Source organism: Giraffa tippelskirchi, chromosome 5, assembly GCF_054371585.1.
Source record: "Giraffa tippelskirchi isolate mGirTip1 chromosome 5, T2T-mGirTip1v1.2.pri, whole genome shotgun sequence".
NCBI lineage: Eukaryota > Metazoa > Chordata > Mammalia > Artiodactyla > Giraffidae > Giraffa > Giraffa tippelskirchi.
Window position 1 is genome coordinate 40,123,083 of NC_137279.1, and position 17,144 is coordinate 40,140,226.

General features: G+C 36.9%; 1 protein-coding gene across 12 annotated transcripts in view; it reads right to left on the bottom strand.

The window, feature by feature from the left end:
- The window catches only part of PRRC2C (proline rich coiled-coil 2C), a 95,353-nt gene that overhangs the window by 20,421 nt on the left and 57,788 nt on the right, over window positions 1-17,144 (bottom strand). For 11 of the 12 annotated variants that reach the window (XM_081489508.1, XM_081489507.1, XM_081489506.1 and 8 more), the window contains exons 17-24: window positions 16,181-16,389; window positions 12,063-12,217; window positions 10,202-11,015; window positions 9,709-9,794; window positions 8,449-8,637; window positions 8,056-8,307; window positions 6,342-6,434; window positions 3,284-3,385 (exon numbers count right to left, since the gene is read on the bottom strand). In XM_081489508.1, the coding sequence (XP_081345634.1) occupies window positions 3,284-3,385; window positions 6,342-6,434; window positions 8,056-8,307; window positions 8,449-8,637; window positions 9,709-9,794; window positions 10,202-11,015; window positions 12,063-12,217; window positions 16,181-16,389 (1,900 nt within the window). The remainder of the gene's footprint in view (window positions 1-3,283; window positions 3,386-6,341; window positions 6,435-8,055; window positions 8,308-8,448; window positions 8,638-9,708; window positions 9,795-10,201; window positions 11,016-12,062; window positions 12,218-16,180; window positions 16,390-17,144) is intronic. The other variant, XM_081489500.1, reaches the window with a different exon arrangement.

Below are 17,144 nucleotides of genomic sequence, written 5' to 3' on the forward strand. Positions count from 1 at the left end.
ACCTTGCTGATTTCAAATGTTTTTTATTTTAAAACAAAAGTCTTAAGAGGGTAAGAAACAAAAGCAAAAAACCCCACACACTACCACTTAAGAAGTCCGACAAAATGCAATTTGCTAGTATTGAGATTTTATGACTTAGAGCAATTTTAAAGAATACAATGCCTTTTATAACCAGTTTTGCTGTATTGGAAATAAATTATAGCTTACCAATTTTACATGATATTTAAGCCATACACATTGGTTTCATTTCTTAAGCAGCAAGAAAATTTAGATTCTAATTTTAGAAATTCAAAGAACCTAAAAAGTATAATTACTTAACTATATTCATTTTCCCTTTTGACAAACATACTGTCAGTAATACCCACATCATAGAAATAGAGATTGCCATACTTTATAAATCTCTCAAATAAAGAGAGGCATTAAAAAAAAAAGTAAACAGATAATCAACAAGGACCTTCTGTATAGCACAGAGAACTTTACTTACTATTCTGTAATAACCTATAAGGGAAAAATACCTGAAAAATAATGTATATATGCATACATAGAACTGAATCATTTCACTATACATCTGAAACTAACAAAACATTGTAAATCAACTATATTCCAGTATAAAATAAAGTTACACTAAAAAAATAAAGAAACTAGAAAAAGTCTTAAGCTAGTACAATTTAAATTTAGTTTAATTAAACTGTATTTTTGAGGGTATTAAAAACATCCAGTGAAAGGCAATGTGAAGAATCAACACCTAGCCTAAAGAATAACTAATGATACTGTATTTGCTTATTTGAGAAATCAAATGTAAGATGTAAGTATGAAACACAGGTTGAGACAGTCATTCAAGGGGAAAAACAACAAAAAAGGCTGAGTATGAGGTTCAGTTCAGTTGCTCAATCATCTCCGACTTTTTGCAACTCCATGGACTGCAGCATGCCAGGTCTCCCTATCCATCACCAACTCCCGGAGCCTACTCAAATTCATGTCCATCACATTAGTGATGCCATCCAACCATCTCATCCTCTGCTGTCCCCTTCTCCTCCTGCCTTCAATCTTCCCCGGCATCAGGGTCTTTTCCAGTGAGTCAGTTCTTCACATCAGTTGGCCAAAGTATTGGCGTTTCAGCTTCAGTATCAGTCCTTCCAATGAATATTCAGGAGTGATTTCCTTTAGGATGGACTGGTTGGATCTCCTTGCAGTCCAAGGGACTCTCAAGAGTCTTCTCCAACACCACAGTTCAAAAGCATCAATTCTTCAGCGCTCAGCTTTCTTCACCGTCCAACTCTCACATCCATACATGACTACTGGAAAAACCACAGCTTTGACTTTGAGTAGCAGGAACTGGCAGTAAACACTAAGGACTGGGTAAAGATGGAGATGACACAAAGCAGAAGTGTTTGTCTTGTAAAAATTTTATCGTCTCAAACTTATATTTAAGCAGGGTATTAAAAAAAAAAAAAAAAAGAAGTTGGTGGGGGTCAAGGGGACAAGTAGTCAGGAGGCTGGAGAATCAAACACCAAGAGTCTAGAAACAAACATTGACCACATTATAAAACAACTTAGTTACTTCCTCTCTTGACCATCATCAAGATTCACTGGCAACCAGTGCAGCATCAGAAAGTCCGGCTATAGTAGAGGATAAATACTGGCCCAGGTTATAAAACTATAAATACATAGCACTGAAGAGATAAATAAATGCAGTTAAAAATAATCCTCACTTAATTCCATATCTGTACATCTGTTCTTTTTAACCACTGACTACTCTTGAGGTGAACAACTTATATAAAATACTCTCAAATAACTCAATTTTACAAGAGTATAGTAACATGTAGCATAGCTCAAAATTTTAAGTGTAATAGGAGATTAAAAAAAAAATAAGCCTAAACTTCTTGACAACAAAAAGCATGTGTTGTGTAAAATCTCTTTTGGACTCTTATTCAAAAATTACCCAACAAAAATCAGATCAAAAATTACTTGTTTTAATCAATTACATCTTCAGAACTACCACTTTGCATTCATTCAATTTACAAATGACTTACAGGAAAGACAGAAAACAAGCATTCTTAACCATTATTGGTACTTCTGATTAAAAAAAACATGTAACACCAGGTTAGTTGCTTTCTGCACAACTAATGTTTCCAGTAACTATTACAGTCTCTAAGAGGAACCCAACACAAACCAAATATAAAATGCTCTCTTGTATTTTTAAGACAAAATTCACAAGCATAGGCCTCATTTTAAATATGAAGATATCAAGCTACTACTCAGTTTAGTTCAGTCGCTCAGTCGTATCCGACTCTTTGCAACCCCATGAATCGCAGCACTCCAGGCCTCCCTGTCCATCACCACACTCCCGCAGTTTACCCGAACCCACGTCCATCGAGTCAGTGATGCCATCCAACCATCTCATCCTCTGTCGTCCCCTTCTCCTCCTGCCCTCAATCCTTCCCAGCATTAGGGTCTTTTCCAATGAGTCAACTCTTTGCATGAGGTGGCCACAGTATTGGAGTTTCAGCTTCAACATCAGTCCTTCCAATGAACACCCAGGACTGATCTCCTTTAGGATGGACTGGTTGGATCTCCTTGAAGTCCAAGTGACTCTCAAGAGTCTTCTCCAACACCACAGTTCAAAAGCATCAATTCTTCGGCGCTCAGTTTTCTTCACCGTCCAACTCTCACATCCATACATGACCACTGGAAAAACCATAGCCTTGACTAGATGGACCTTTGTTGGCAAAGTAATGTCTCTGCTTTTAAACATGCTATCTAGGTTGGTCATAAGCTTCCTTCCAAGGAGTAAGCATCTTTTAATTTCATGGCTGCAATCACCATCAGCAGTGGTGATTTTGGAGCCCCCAAAAATAAAGTCTGACACTGTTTCCCCATCTATTTCCCATGAAGTGATGGGACCAGATGCCATGATCTTAGTTTTCTGAACGTTGAGCTTTAAGCCAACTTTTTCACTCTCCTCTTTCACTTTCATCAAGAGGCTCTTTAGTTCTTCTTCACTTTCTGCCATAAGGGCGGTGTCATCTGCATATCTGAGGTTATTGATATCTCTCCTGGCAATCTTGATTCCAGCTTGTGTTTCTTCCAGCCCAGCGTTTCTCATGATGTACTATGTGGTGTTAAAAACTAATACAATTTTAAGGTGTAATTTGACATCACTCCATTTCCTCAGCTTAGTATTGCTGATTATTGTGCAAAACTAGTAAGAATATCGAGAGTATTAACTTATGTCTCCTTGCATGCAATAATAAGGACCTTTAGAGATGGATGTTGTACATACCTTGAAGGTGAGGCTGAAAGTAGTGGGAGGAACTGAAGTTAGGCTGGAGCTCTGTTGTATAGTCTCCCTCTTAGGGAGGGGGAGGGTGTTGGGCAGGGGCACCTGAAAGGTAGGCAACACATATCACAATCTAACTAAGTCTGCTACAAAAGCCTCATTAAATATAATGCTAATGCATTCTAAGGTTATTTTCACTCAAGCCAACAGGAATATTTGACTGAAGTTACACTGCATTTATACTAATTGATAACTCTGGACATCTTAGATCAAACGTCTGAAAAGAAATACTATCTGCTTATTTATACATCACTGACAGAAAAAGAATCTGTCACATATATAAGGTATAAACTTAAAGGCCATGTTCCTATATTTTAATATATATATAAAACACTTGGGGTTTGTGTTGAAACGCAGATTCAGACTCACTCGGTCTAGGGAAGGCACAAAATCCTGCCTTTCAACAAGCTCCCAGGTGATGCTGATGCTGCTGGTCCCTGGACCATACATTGTAAAGCAAAGCTCTAGGGAATATAATTTCTACCATTCACAGAACCCACAGGTTCTGTATGAACCATTTAACATAACAGAGTAAATATAAGAAAGTCTGTTTACAGCAAACCTAGTCAACTTACAACTAGATTCAAGAACAAAAGTAATGTTGGTAGGAAAGGATATAATTATCACCTCCACCTTGTTACACTAAACAAATTGTGGTAGCAATACATAATTGTGATAAGTACTGTTATTTAATAGAAACTTGAAGATACTGGAAACTCGCTACCTTTATCTCTTTTTTTTCTCTAATTCTCTGGATCTTAAGATTTTATTATGTACTACTACATGATTGACTTTGATGGTTCAGTCAGTTGTTTAAATAAAATGAAATGCTGGGGAGGGGTTTAAGATAATCACTTTGTGATACTATGGGCAATCTAATGGAGATTATTTTATAAATCTTTAAAACAGTTGTGCTATAATGATCAAAAAGACCACCTGCATTTAAATCTTCAAGATTCAAGTTGATTTGAGTCATTCAATATTCAAAACAACTGTAATATTAGGTACTACAACCAATAAATCAGTTTAAAAAAGTGTGTTAAGCTTCAACAAGGAAAATAAGCCATCTTTGTTTAATTTTTATTTTTTAGACACGCCAAGTGGCTTGTGGGAATCCTAGCTCCCTGATCAGAGAGTAAACTCATGCACTCTAGAAGTGCAGAGTCCCAACCACTGGACTATCAAGGAATTCCCCAGTTTAATTTTTAAAGAGACCAAAGTTCTATGCATAAAATGGAACGCCTAGCCTACTGAATAAAAAAGGGACATTTCAAAAAGTCCTAAAAATTTCCCTATATAGGATGTTTGTGTTCAACACTATATTAAGCTTAGAATCACCAGCAAGCTTGGCACAAATAAGCAACACTGTGAAATCATTTCAAACTGATGACTTTTTATAAATGTTCCCTAACCCAAACTGAGCTTGTTTTCAAATATATTCTGAATACATTGCTAAAAATCAAACACAGACTATTTACTTATACATAAGACTGGGCATCTTCCCTTCAGTAGTCCTCTGTATACAAGTCACTATGTTAATTAGCCTTGCAGATCAGATGGAAACCATTAAAATGTTCATGAGGATATTTTCAATGCGTTTTAAGGGTTTTTAGATTAATGATCTTTCTTTCCATATTCACATTTTATAAATTAAATTTAAAGAAAAGGGTAGTTTGGCAGAAGGCATCATAATACTCTGGGAAAGGTAACATATTCTATATTTTTCTAAAACGGGAAAAGACACCACAATTCAAATATAATTGAACCTTACTGAAACATTACTGATTCAATTTCAATTATCATTACTCGATAATCCACATAGTGACACTAGGAATTAAACTGACCAAGGCTTTTTGCCTTTCCCTAGTATTCCACTGCTTCCTACAGAAAGTTAAATAACCCTTTCCTCAAAAGGTCAGGGGAAGAGGAAATCAGACAAATGACATGCACCATCTCCAAAAGTGCTCTCTTACCACAAAGACAAAATGTGTGACTTCTTCCTTTCTCTACCTTTTCCTTCAGCCAGACTACAAAAGTTGGATTAAATGATTCCTAATGCATTTCACCTAAAAGCCTATATACCTGACACTAAAGAGAAAAACAGAAAACATAGCAAAGACATTGTAATAAAACATAATTGACAGTTTTTATTCTCCAAGTTATATAATTGAAGCCTTTTAAGAGCTCTCTAAATGTATCTGTAAAGGTTATTATTTTTTTAAAGAAAAGCCTTTGTTTATAGAGGACTATATTTAAAAAAGAGAGAAGATGACCAAATTTCCACCGTATCTGCTCTCCAAAACAAGAGCCACACACGTAACTTCTAAATGGCTTTTTTCCCCCCGTTTACCCATTTTTCACCTGTTAGTCTGTGAGCTAGGTAAAGTACAGGACTGTACCAATATTTAACAGATTCTTAAATTATAATATGGTTGCTTTGGGAGGCAAGAGCCAGATTTATATAACTTACTGTCATCTTTTAACAGAGTATTCAAGGGTTTATGAAGATAAACCCTTCAGTCTTCACAAGAGGAATGAAGTTGTTTATGTCCAGTATCATTTTTCAAATTCAAAAAGAAACACATAAATCTTCAGTAATAATCTAATTGTCTTTTTGTTTTAAGTGAACAACCTTTCACAGCATTATAAAAAGGTGTCATTTAAGAACAAAATTACCAACAAAATTAAATGCTGAATCAGTAGAATGTGAAAACTAAGAATAAAATTTTTTTACCAAAACCAGGTTAACAGGATTAGTACATATGAAACCAAGCCTAAGCATCACAAGCCTGGATATTAAATATAAAGTGATGACTTTCAGGGGAAAAACAACAACTCAGCTTTGACTATTTCCCCTAATTACATTACAGTGCTCCTAAATACAAACTTCTGCCAACTCTTACCCTGAGAAGAGTTAAATACTGATCCTAACGTGTGTTTTAGGTAACAACAATAGCCAGGTTCCTATCCAAACCTTCCACATCTCCAGTTGATTACTTACATTATTAACCAAAGTATCCTCCATCTTTGCATTATTAGTAGCCACAGTGTTAGGCAGAGAGGAAGAAGGTGTAGTATAGTCTGTTACAGACTCCTGTGGAATGGTAAGAGAAAAAAAACACAAAAAACCGTTTTAAACTGAATTAGTCACTTTCTAATGACAGCCTAACAGTTGTAAAGTTATTTTGGAAGAAAGCAGGAGAGGAAAGCAAACCTTAACATTCAAATCTGAGAGACCAACAGTGGGATAAAACAAACATGCTGCTAAGTCACTGCAGTTGTGTCCGACTCTGTGCGACCCTATAGACGGCAGCCCACCAGGCTCCGCCGTCCCTGGGATTCTCCAGGCAAGAATATTGGAGTGGGTTGCCGTTTCCTTCTCCAGTGCATGAAAGGGAAAAGTGAAAGTGAAGTCGCTCAGTCATCCGACTCTTAGTGACCCCATGGACTGTAGCCTACCAGGCTCCTCCATCCATGGGATTTTCCAGGCAAGAGTACTGGAGTGGGGTGCCATTGCCTTCTCCTAAAACAAACATGAACCTACCCCATTTCAACCACTGCTAGAGTCCTATACATTTAAAATATATACTGCAATATAGGAGGCTGTCAACAGTACCAAATATTTATTTCTGTGGATTTCTAAAATAACTCTGTGTGTTTCTTATACTCAAATCTATAGCTTACTTTCAACTATTGATTTTTTGTTTTCTTCAAAATAAAACATGGATAAATGAACGTCTTAGTTGTCACAATTAGATTTTAGGATAAACTCCGTGTTTATCATCATGAATCTCTCCTTTAAACATGGTAGAGTTAGATTGCATGAGCTTTTTACCTTCATGAACTGAGTTGTATGGCAATTAAAAAGAGAAAAATATTCAAGTAACTTGAAAGGTTCCATCCACCTTTCTTTTCAGTGAGCATGTGTTCCAGAGTGAACACCAAATGGCAGATATAAATTTGCTACTCCCACAAGTGTCAGTCCCCATAAGTCACTCAGTGTTATCTTGTCTTAATGAGTATTTTTAAAGACACGCATTTTTCCATTCAGTGTAGACCCTAAATGCAAGTCAGTCATTCCTCTGGTGCTCAACCAATGAAACAAGACTTGTTCCAACTCTGGAAGAAAACTGGCTATACTGGAGTTACTCTGGCTTGTAAAGTCGTTCAGTCGTGTCTGACTCTTTGTGACCCCATAGACTGTAGCCAACCAGGCTCCTCCGTCCATGGAATTTTCCAGGCACGAGTATTGGGAGTGGGTTGCCATTTCCTTTTCCTTCTCTTAGTAACTGGAGTTACTAAGTTTATGTTATTTCCTGATCTCAGAATCTCATTAGTGTGCAAGATAAGGAGGGGGTCCATTATAACTCCATTAACAAAATAAAAAGAAACATGCAGCAATTCTTTCAAAGTCTATGAACTCACTGAAAAGCATTCTAATCTTGTGTAAATATTTTTTCACTTTAAACTACTCAATAGTCCAGAATTAAGAGTTAGTTTCCACAGAAAGAAATAATTTACTGTAAGGAATTTTAGATCATATATGCACACCATGAAATAAAATCTGTGTAGAAATAATAACCCACATAAGCTACAGAATTATATGCCTCAACCAAAAAAAAAAAAAAAAAAAAAAGTGTATTGCTGCTGTTTTCCCCATTCATGTTAGACCTGGCTTGAATCAATTGACTTGGTAATCACTGCCTGCTGCATACCTTCACATTAGTGCCATATTCTGTGGATGAAACTGAGATCATTGTTCCTATTTCAGTAGACATTTCTGAAACTGCTTTGGTTTCCTTTGTTGTCACAGGATCTGTACTTCTGACTGTAGCAGGACTTGGTTTCTCTTGTCCTTCTGGCTCCACCTGTTGGGCGTCTTTTACTTTTCTATTTTTTAATGAACGTTCCTTTCCAATAGGACCAGGTTTATGTTCTTTGTTTTCAACTGGACTCAAATCTGGAAGCTAAATTCAACATTTATGACAAAAACACATCATGATAAAAGACATTTCATCGAAAACTAAATCCAATTAAAAAACTTACTTATTCTCCTTATATGTTAGTGGCTTTCATACAATTATATCTGGAACACGAACGGTATTTACCTTCTGGGCTTTGATAGGGCCTGCCCGTGGCTGCTTCTGCCGTTGTTCTTTAGGTTCAGATATTTTGTCGGTAGTTTTTTCCGAAAGCACAGGAACAATTTCATTTTCATTCCCATTTGAAGCTGGAGCACCAAACTGAATTGTTTCAATTCCAATTTCAACTCCACTTTCTTGACTATTTTTTGTTCCCTAGTAAAAGAACATTTAAAAACTTGCTTAAAGTAGAGTTCAAATTTGACTGAATGATTTATGTAATACTACAAATTTTAAAAGTACAATAGAAGGTTTGAAACAATCTACACCTAATTGAGATTAATTGATAATGCATGCATGCTAGTTGCTTCAGTCATGTCTGACTCGTTGCAACCCCAAGGACTGTAGCCCACCAGGTTCCTCTGTCCATGGGATTTTCCAGGCAAGAATACTGGAGTGGGTTGCCATGGCCTCCTCCAGGGGATCCCTCTGACTCAAGAGACTGAGCCCATGTCTCTTACATCTCCTGCACTGGCAGGCAAGTTCTTTACTACAGCACCATCTGAAAAGTCCCATAACTGACATTGGTTATATTTGAAGAAAGTATTCTTTTAACCACTACTGATCTGTATTAGAAAACAACTGATAAAATAAAAACTAGGGCAAGACTTAGGTTTTAAAGTTCTGGCTTTAACTGCCCTGAACTGTAGGGCAAATCACACCCTCAACTTAAACATAAAAAAATCATTTAAAACAAATGCAAAACAACAAATACAGCAACAAATAGATGAATGAATTAATGGAGGAGCAGAAAAAAGACAGGAATCCCAGTGTCACCCACTTCTGCTCTGAAAATAAAAATTAACATACATGAAAGCACTTCGTGATTGGTAATGGAGTGCACACACCCTAGGAATCTATCAATTCAACTTCTAACTTATCTAACACCTTGTTTGTGGTAGGTGCTGATCCAAGCAGACACTACCAATCTAACTTGCAGAATTTGAATTATAATGGATAAAGAAAATAAGTAACAAGTTTAGATAAAAGATGTGCAACAATTAAAATATGGTTAAATCACTTAGAAAAAGGTCCCTAAGAGGTCACACTGAAACTGAATCTAAAATGCAAGATTGGTGGAAGGTGTTTTTTGCAGAGCAAATATCTAGTCTAAGGATCAGGAATTAAGCTCTCCAGGTGATTCTGATACAGGCCAAAGTTTGAGTAACTGTTTTAAGGAAACTGCCACAATAACCCCACAAAAGCCATTATTAAATCTGCTCCTACCTCTGATGAAGTAGCTGATCCAAATGATGTTAAGGGCTTATTCCAGGCACTGACGGAGGGTGGCTGTGGTGGACTAATGGGACCTACTGAAAAGAAGTCACAGGAAATACGACCATTAAAATTTAGAGGTTAATAATTCATAATCCATTTAACCCTTTCTTTTAATGGTAGTTAGACAATAAAAGAATCACTTTTCACATGGTATTTAAAGAGATTCTTGCACACCAAAATAATTGATTCCCCCAGAACACTGTACATTGTTTTATCAACAAAAAGTTCTGTCCATAAAATATGGCTGTTAAAAGTGTAACAAACTTGTCTTAGAAATAAAGGTTTTAAGAAAGGAAGCTAAGATTACAGATTACTGTTACTGCTTCCTATTAAGAAAAAAAGAGATGCTAGGGAAAAAAACGTGAGTTTATAAATAAAATTTAAAACAAACTCTCAATTCCCACACCATCTCCCACCCCTCACTTCTCTGTTGCACACTTACATTTCTTAGAAATGTCATTCAGCACAGCTGGTGGGGCCACCTTGTTCTCCCATAATTCAGCTGTAAGAGTGCCATGTGACTGCGAGGTCTGGATGGGTTTTCCTGTGGCTACATAATCTGTGCCATTAGGTGTCTGAGCTGAAGGTAGTCTAATTGAAGGAGGTGGCTGTTTTGAAGATTGTGTTGTAGTCTGTAGTGGACTCTGGACTGGTTTGTGAGTCTGTCCCTGCGTCTGACCTGGGGCAGTGGGAGCTGGGACTGGGACTTGGACTAGGGTGGGGGCAGGGGCTGGGGTTGGGGCTGTTGGGGCTGAGGCAGGGACAGTTGGGGCTGAGATGGCTGGAGGTGGAGCTGAAGCTGGTACTAGGGCTGAAGCAAGGATGGGAATTGAGGCTGAGGTAAGGATGGGGACAGAGGCTGGAGAGGAAGCTGAGGCAAGGATTGGGGTTGGAGCCGGAGCTGGAGAAGAGACTGTGGCTGTAGTTGGGGTGGAGGTTGGAATTGGAGCTGAGGCTGAGGCTGAGGCTAAGGTTGGGAGTGGAGCTGAGGTGGAGGTTAAGACTGGGACTGCAGCAGGGGCTGGAACAGAAGCTGCGGGTGATGCTAGAAGGGGAGCTGGAGTTGAAGCTGGAACTGGAGCTGGGGTTGTGGCTGGAACCGGAGCTGAAGTTGACCCTGAACCCGGAGCTGCAGTTAGAGCTGAAGCTGGAGGCTGTACTTGCTGGGTTCCTGTAGCCTGTTTTTTGGCAAATCTTGGTGGGAGCTTAGAAGTCTGATTTCTTCCTTTTTCATTTGCATTCTTTTTATTCCAGACCTTAAAAAATTTCCAGGAATCATTTGTGTCAATAACATAGCTGAAATGTAATAATTCATGAACAGATCTTCCAACAAAGTTACCTACTGCTAATTTAGTTCCTTTACTTTACAAAATACCTACTCGATAGAATAAAAACATCAAGGTTGTTAATGAGATTTTAAATTATGAGAAGCCAATATGCTATACGGGAAAAAACATATATTCTTGATACACAGGTCCACAAGCTCTTTTCCACAATTCTGAAATTAAAGAAATTAAATAAATTCACACTAATTTCATTTGGCAGCAAAATCTGACTCTGACAAAAAATTATTGGTTCCACTCAACTGATGTTTGCCACAGAAACATTAATTCTGGGAGTGTTGGTGGGTGTGATGCTATATAGAATGTATGCACTAATTTACCTTCTTAAAACATAGTAACAATAAATGACTTCTGAAAATATCTAGTTCGAGGACTTTGCTCAATTAAACTCAATATTATCACATACATAGGATTTTTATAATGCTTCCTGTTTTAAAGCCTTCTAATCTAGTAGGGCTCTTTATCACTGCGACCCTTGTGCTCTATTTATGTTTATACTGGTTCAGCATTTAGCAAAATGGGTGTTTGGGTTGATAAAAAGAAAAATTTAACTTACTGTGATTCATACTATGCATTTAAATAAACTAATTTAGATTATAAGAGAAACTGGTATAGGTCAGCAATCTGCAAGTTATTAGAGATCATGGCAGTTGTGTTCATTAGATTTCCAAGATGATTTAAAAACTTTAACACTGCAATAAAGTAAGATGGGGAAAATGAGTTGCTCTGAAATAAAGATGATCTTCTCTAAGGCAGATAGTGAGATACAGTAATTACATTTTATTTAAAATTGATCTCATTGAGGTTAAAAACAGTTTAAAATTGTGAAAAATCAGGTCATTCCCAGCACTTGAATAATAAATACAGCCCTGACCTTATAGGTGGGGAGAAACCTCAACCATTTCCTAGTATATTTTGGGCAATAATCTAAATAACCAGCAACAAATTGAAACACTAAACCTGTATGATTTGTTCTTCCTTCTTTCGGCGTTCTTCATCCTGTAAACGTTTCTGCTGTTTTTTGGATACCACTTCAGTAAAACCATCATCATTCAAATTTGACTGAGGGTCTTCAACTACTGTTACTTCAGGATGGTCATCAATTATAACAACACCTACAGGAATAGAATAAGATTTAAAGTGAAATTTTTTTCCAACTGAAAAGATAAAACAAAAATGTTTAATCCAATAGTGATTAAAAATAAAAAAGGCAAAAATCTAATACTTAAAATAGTAATAATAATCTAATTCATAAAATAACCCATTTTCTATACCACAAAATAGCCATTACTAAAATTTAAAGATTTCATAGATATACGAAAAAAAGGTGTATATCATTCACAACAGGTAGTTGTGGGACTTTATTTTTAACCCTGTTTATGAAATCAAGTCCTAAAACTACATGCTGTGAATGATATACATCTTTTTTTTTCTTAAGCAATGAAGTGGCAATGCCTTTTTTTTAAAAAAAGAAAAATCAAAAAAGTCTTTTATAGTCAAATCACTTTACCTCTCCCAGTCTCAAGATGTACACAGTGCTGTAAAAATCTGTTAGCACTTTTATCTTATTTGCATCTAACCATTCTAAGGGGTGGGCACTACTATCGTTTCCCTTATTCAAAGGATGCAGTAAGCTCTGAGAGGCTGATTTGCTAACATGGTGCTGACAAGCTAAGCTGCTCTTTTGATTCTTAATGCCTTTAGTTTACATAGACTATTGTCTACAATGTGGAGCTGTTAAAAACATGAAATATATGTTAAAGTTCCATGGGAATGTAAAGTGATACAGATGTACATATATCATAATAACCCAGCAGAAGAATAATTCAAGATATACTTTCAATGCATTGTTGAACAATTATTCTACCTTGTCAAATTATCCTATACATTCTAGTGTGTATAAGAAATTTAGACCCATTAACACTTAAAAGAAAAATAAAAACTGTCCAGGTGATGTGATTTGGGGTTGCAGGCATAAAGCTTACACAATGAATATAAGAAAAGGGTGAGGCAATTCAAATAAATTAATTTTGCAAACAATGTAAGTATATGGGTTTTCTTTTAGTAGGTGGATTCTTTTTTAATGTAATTAATTTATTGTAATTTTTTGGTTGCACTAGGGCTTTTGTTGCTGTGTGTGGGCTTTCTCTAGCTGTAGAGAGCAGGGGCTATTCTCTAGTTGTGGAGCACAGGCCCTATGAGGGCTTTAGTAGTTGTGGTGCATGGGCTTAGTTGCTCCAGGGCATGTAGGATTTTTCCAGACCAGGGATCGAACCCATGTTCTCTGCGTTGGCAGGCAGATTCCCATCCACTGTACCATTAGGAAAGTCCTATACTATGCTGTGATTGGGGAACACATAATTAAAAATTGCTTGGCAATGATATACACATAATTCAGAACAGTGATAACTTGCTGGGGTTGGCAAGAGAATATGACCCAGAGTAGATCAAAGGGAACCTACCTGCAAACAATTCTTTTTAAATAGCTAAAAATTCACATTCATAGAAATACTGACAGGGAAAAAAATACTAAGGTTGGCTTTCACTCTTTACAAACCTATTGCTGTTAGTCTGTTTAATAAAAATCTGATTTAAAAAGAAAAGCACTGATTCTGATTTATCCATGGCATTTCTACTTGTGTTTTAAATCCTTTAAGGAATTAACTGTGTAAAACAGAGCATATGCTTATCTCAATGCAAGGTTTTAGTTCAACATTTCAAAGGGTGTTATGCACTGAAAGAGATCTCTTCATAATTCTAAATTTGTCTTGGTTTTTCACTTAAATGAGAAAGTGTGTGTAAAGCTTGTCTTCATAGTCTTATCATCACTAATTATTTTCATTTTCTTGCCAAAGAGCTCCTTTAGAAACCTTTTGAATAGTTCACTCAACTACATGAAGCATTTATGGACATGAGAACAATACTTTGTGATCAATATCCTGTTCTTGTCTGGTGCTATGTAACATTTGGAACTAATTTTAGGAAATTTAGATTATTTTCAAGATCCTAAATATGACTCAAAATTAATTAAAGGACTTTGTTGGTGGTCCAGTGGCTGAGAGGTCGCCTGCCAAGGCAGGGCACATGTGTTTGGTCCTTGGTCCAGGAAGATTCCACATGTCATGGGGCAACTAAACTAGTGCCCCACAACTACTGAAGCCCGTGTACCTAGAGACTGTGCTCCACAATAAGAGAAGCCATCACAATGAGAAGCTGGTGTTTGTAGCAATGAAGACACAGCACAGCCAAAAATATCTTTAAATGTTGTAAAAAAAAAACCCCACAAAACTTCAACAAGTTAAAACTAATAGCTCAATTTTCATTATCAATTCAGAAACAACTTACCTTTTAATATTGTCTTAATAATACTTTGCAAACATATTCCAGAAGTTGTTTGGAAAAACTAGTAAACAAATATTTGAGAAGACAAATCTGCCATGTTCTGTGGACTTTTGTTATATTCACTTGTCATTTTCCAAATGTGATGTCTAGATGGATGCTAGTCTCTCTTCTCATGGACCACACTAAGATAAGCATCCAAATTTCCTATGGATTTACTTTAACCACTTTAAATCAAAGCTTTGTAACTTTAGCACTATTAACATTGTGAGTTAGCCGTTTTGTGCACTGTAAAACATTTAGCAGCATTTCTGGGCCTAAACCCACGAATATGTCAGTAGGTGACTTTTCTGGAGGTCCAGTGGTTAAGAATTCACCTTCCAGTGCAGGGGATGTGGTGCAATCCCTGGTCAGGGAACTAACATCCCACATGTCAAGGAGCAACTAAGCCTGTGCACCACCAATTACTGAGACCTCAAGCTCTAGAGACCATGCACCACAACCTGAGAGAAGCCCACGTGCTGTAGCTAAGACCTGAGGCTGACAAATATATATATATATATATATATATATATATATATATATATATATATATGTCAGTAGCATCTAGCCACTAGCTGCAACACCAAAAATGTCTCTAGAAATTGTCACGTGCCCCTGGGGTACAGAATCATCCCTATTAAGAACCACAGTTCTAAAGAATCTAAAAATTCTTAAAACATACAGTTAAGATTTTTTCTTTTCCACATGAATCCTAAAATGGTAGTCCAGAATTAGCTCTCAAGTTTGCGTGCATTGGAATAAGAATCCCCTGGAGAACTTGTTAAAACACAGATTGCTTCACATGCCAAGAGTTTCTGATTCAGTAGACCTGGGGTAGGGCCCAAGATTTTGTTTTTCTCACAAACTTCCAGGTGATGTTGATGGTCTGAGGACCCCGTTTTGAAAATTGGTGGTCTAGAAATAATAATGTCAAGGTCCTGGGCCCAAATCAAATTGAATATGTATAAATAACCATTAACTAGATGAAAGAAAACTCTCATCTACATCTCTAATACGCAATAACAGTACCTAACCAGTTTCCCATTACTACTATCTAGTCTCAACTTAGTAAATCTCTCAATCTTATTCAGTATTTCTAGCTTAAGTCTCATCTGAATGAATGGGAAATACCAATATTCATCTGTTTAAGTGTCTACTCTTAGAGATTCCTTGTTAACGTGTTCATCATATGTTTCCTTCTGGCTGTGTTATCCTTCACATTTGACATCCTATCACTCCGTGAATTTCTGAAAGTATTTATCCACAGCAACACTACCTCCCATCCTATTATTTATTCTCTATTTACCGTATCTTAGACACCAATTTTCTCAAGGTCATAATTCATTGAGGTTAACACTTCTCTCCTTTCAAACACAGCATATATACAAAGCATCTTCATTTGGTTTTCTGTGTGTCCCCCACATCTGTTTAGCAAGGAAGAGTGGTTAATTTACTTTCTTAAGAAAAGTGAAACTGTGGATTATCTTTAACAAGACTTTTATCAAGCACTCACAGGTATGGTAAAAGTTGGTGTTATTTCAGTTAAAGCTCTATTAGTGATTCATAATCAGTCTCTATCTCTACCCTGAAGTCCAACTTTCTTTTTTTGATGACTTATTTATTTATAATATCTACTTAAATGTAACAGACGGACAGACAGACAACAGATAGACAGACAAAGACGGTCTGAAACGCACTTGCATAGTTGTTGAGATCAAACTGTGACAGCGCATCCACTTTCTCTTTGGGTTTTTTAGGGCCTGGTTTGGGGTCTTCTCTTTTTTTCCCAGTAGAATCTTTGGAGTTCTTTTGTCCTGTACCATTAGGTGCTCCTTCTTGATGGTGTGCAGAGTTGCCATTGACAGGATCAGCACCACTTGTGCCTGCCGACTGGTCATCAAATGGCCTACAAAATAATAATCTGAGATTTTATTACTAGCTCCACATGTGTGCATGGTGTGTGGCTTAGCTGCTCAGTCATATCTGACTCTTTTTTGACTGCACAGACTGTAGCCCGCCAGTCTCATCTGTCCATGGAATTTTCCAGGCAAGAATGCTGGAGTGGGTTGTCATTTTCTACTTCAGGGTATCTTTCCAAACCAGGGACCAAACCTGTGTCTCTTGCATCTCCTGCATTGGCAGGTGAATTCTTTACCACTGAACAACCTGGGAAGCCCACTGTCTCCATATACTTGATCGAACGAAAAATGCCCTTAGTGGCAGTTTCTAAAGTTCAATCTAAGAAGAAATATCAGTGGGATAGAAATGCCTTGGTGATTTTTGTTGGGTGCAACTTTACTAAGATGGAACTTCCCAATAAAGGAAATAAGACTAGCTCCTCAGAGCTCTTTCCAGCAATTAAATTCTAGAATTGTAATTATTCCCTGAAGGTTCTGACTGTGTTCATTATGTTTATAAATGAACTAATCGACATTGTTCATACCAGAAAATTTCTGTGATCTAAGCTAGTCCAAAGTATTCACTGGTGGATCTTCTCCACAAGAGGGTGGTATATGGAAAAAAAAAAGTGTAGAAGAATTCTATGCTTTACAAGTCTTTGTTTTAAAAGTTCAATCAGATTTATACATATACATGCTGCTGCTGCTGCTAAGTCGCTTCAGTCGTGTCCGACTCTGTGCAACCCCATAGATGGCAGCCCAC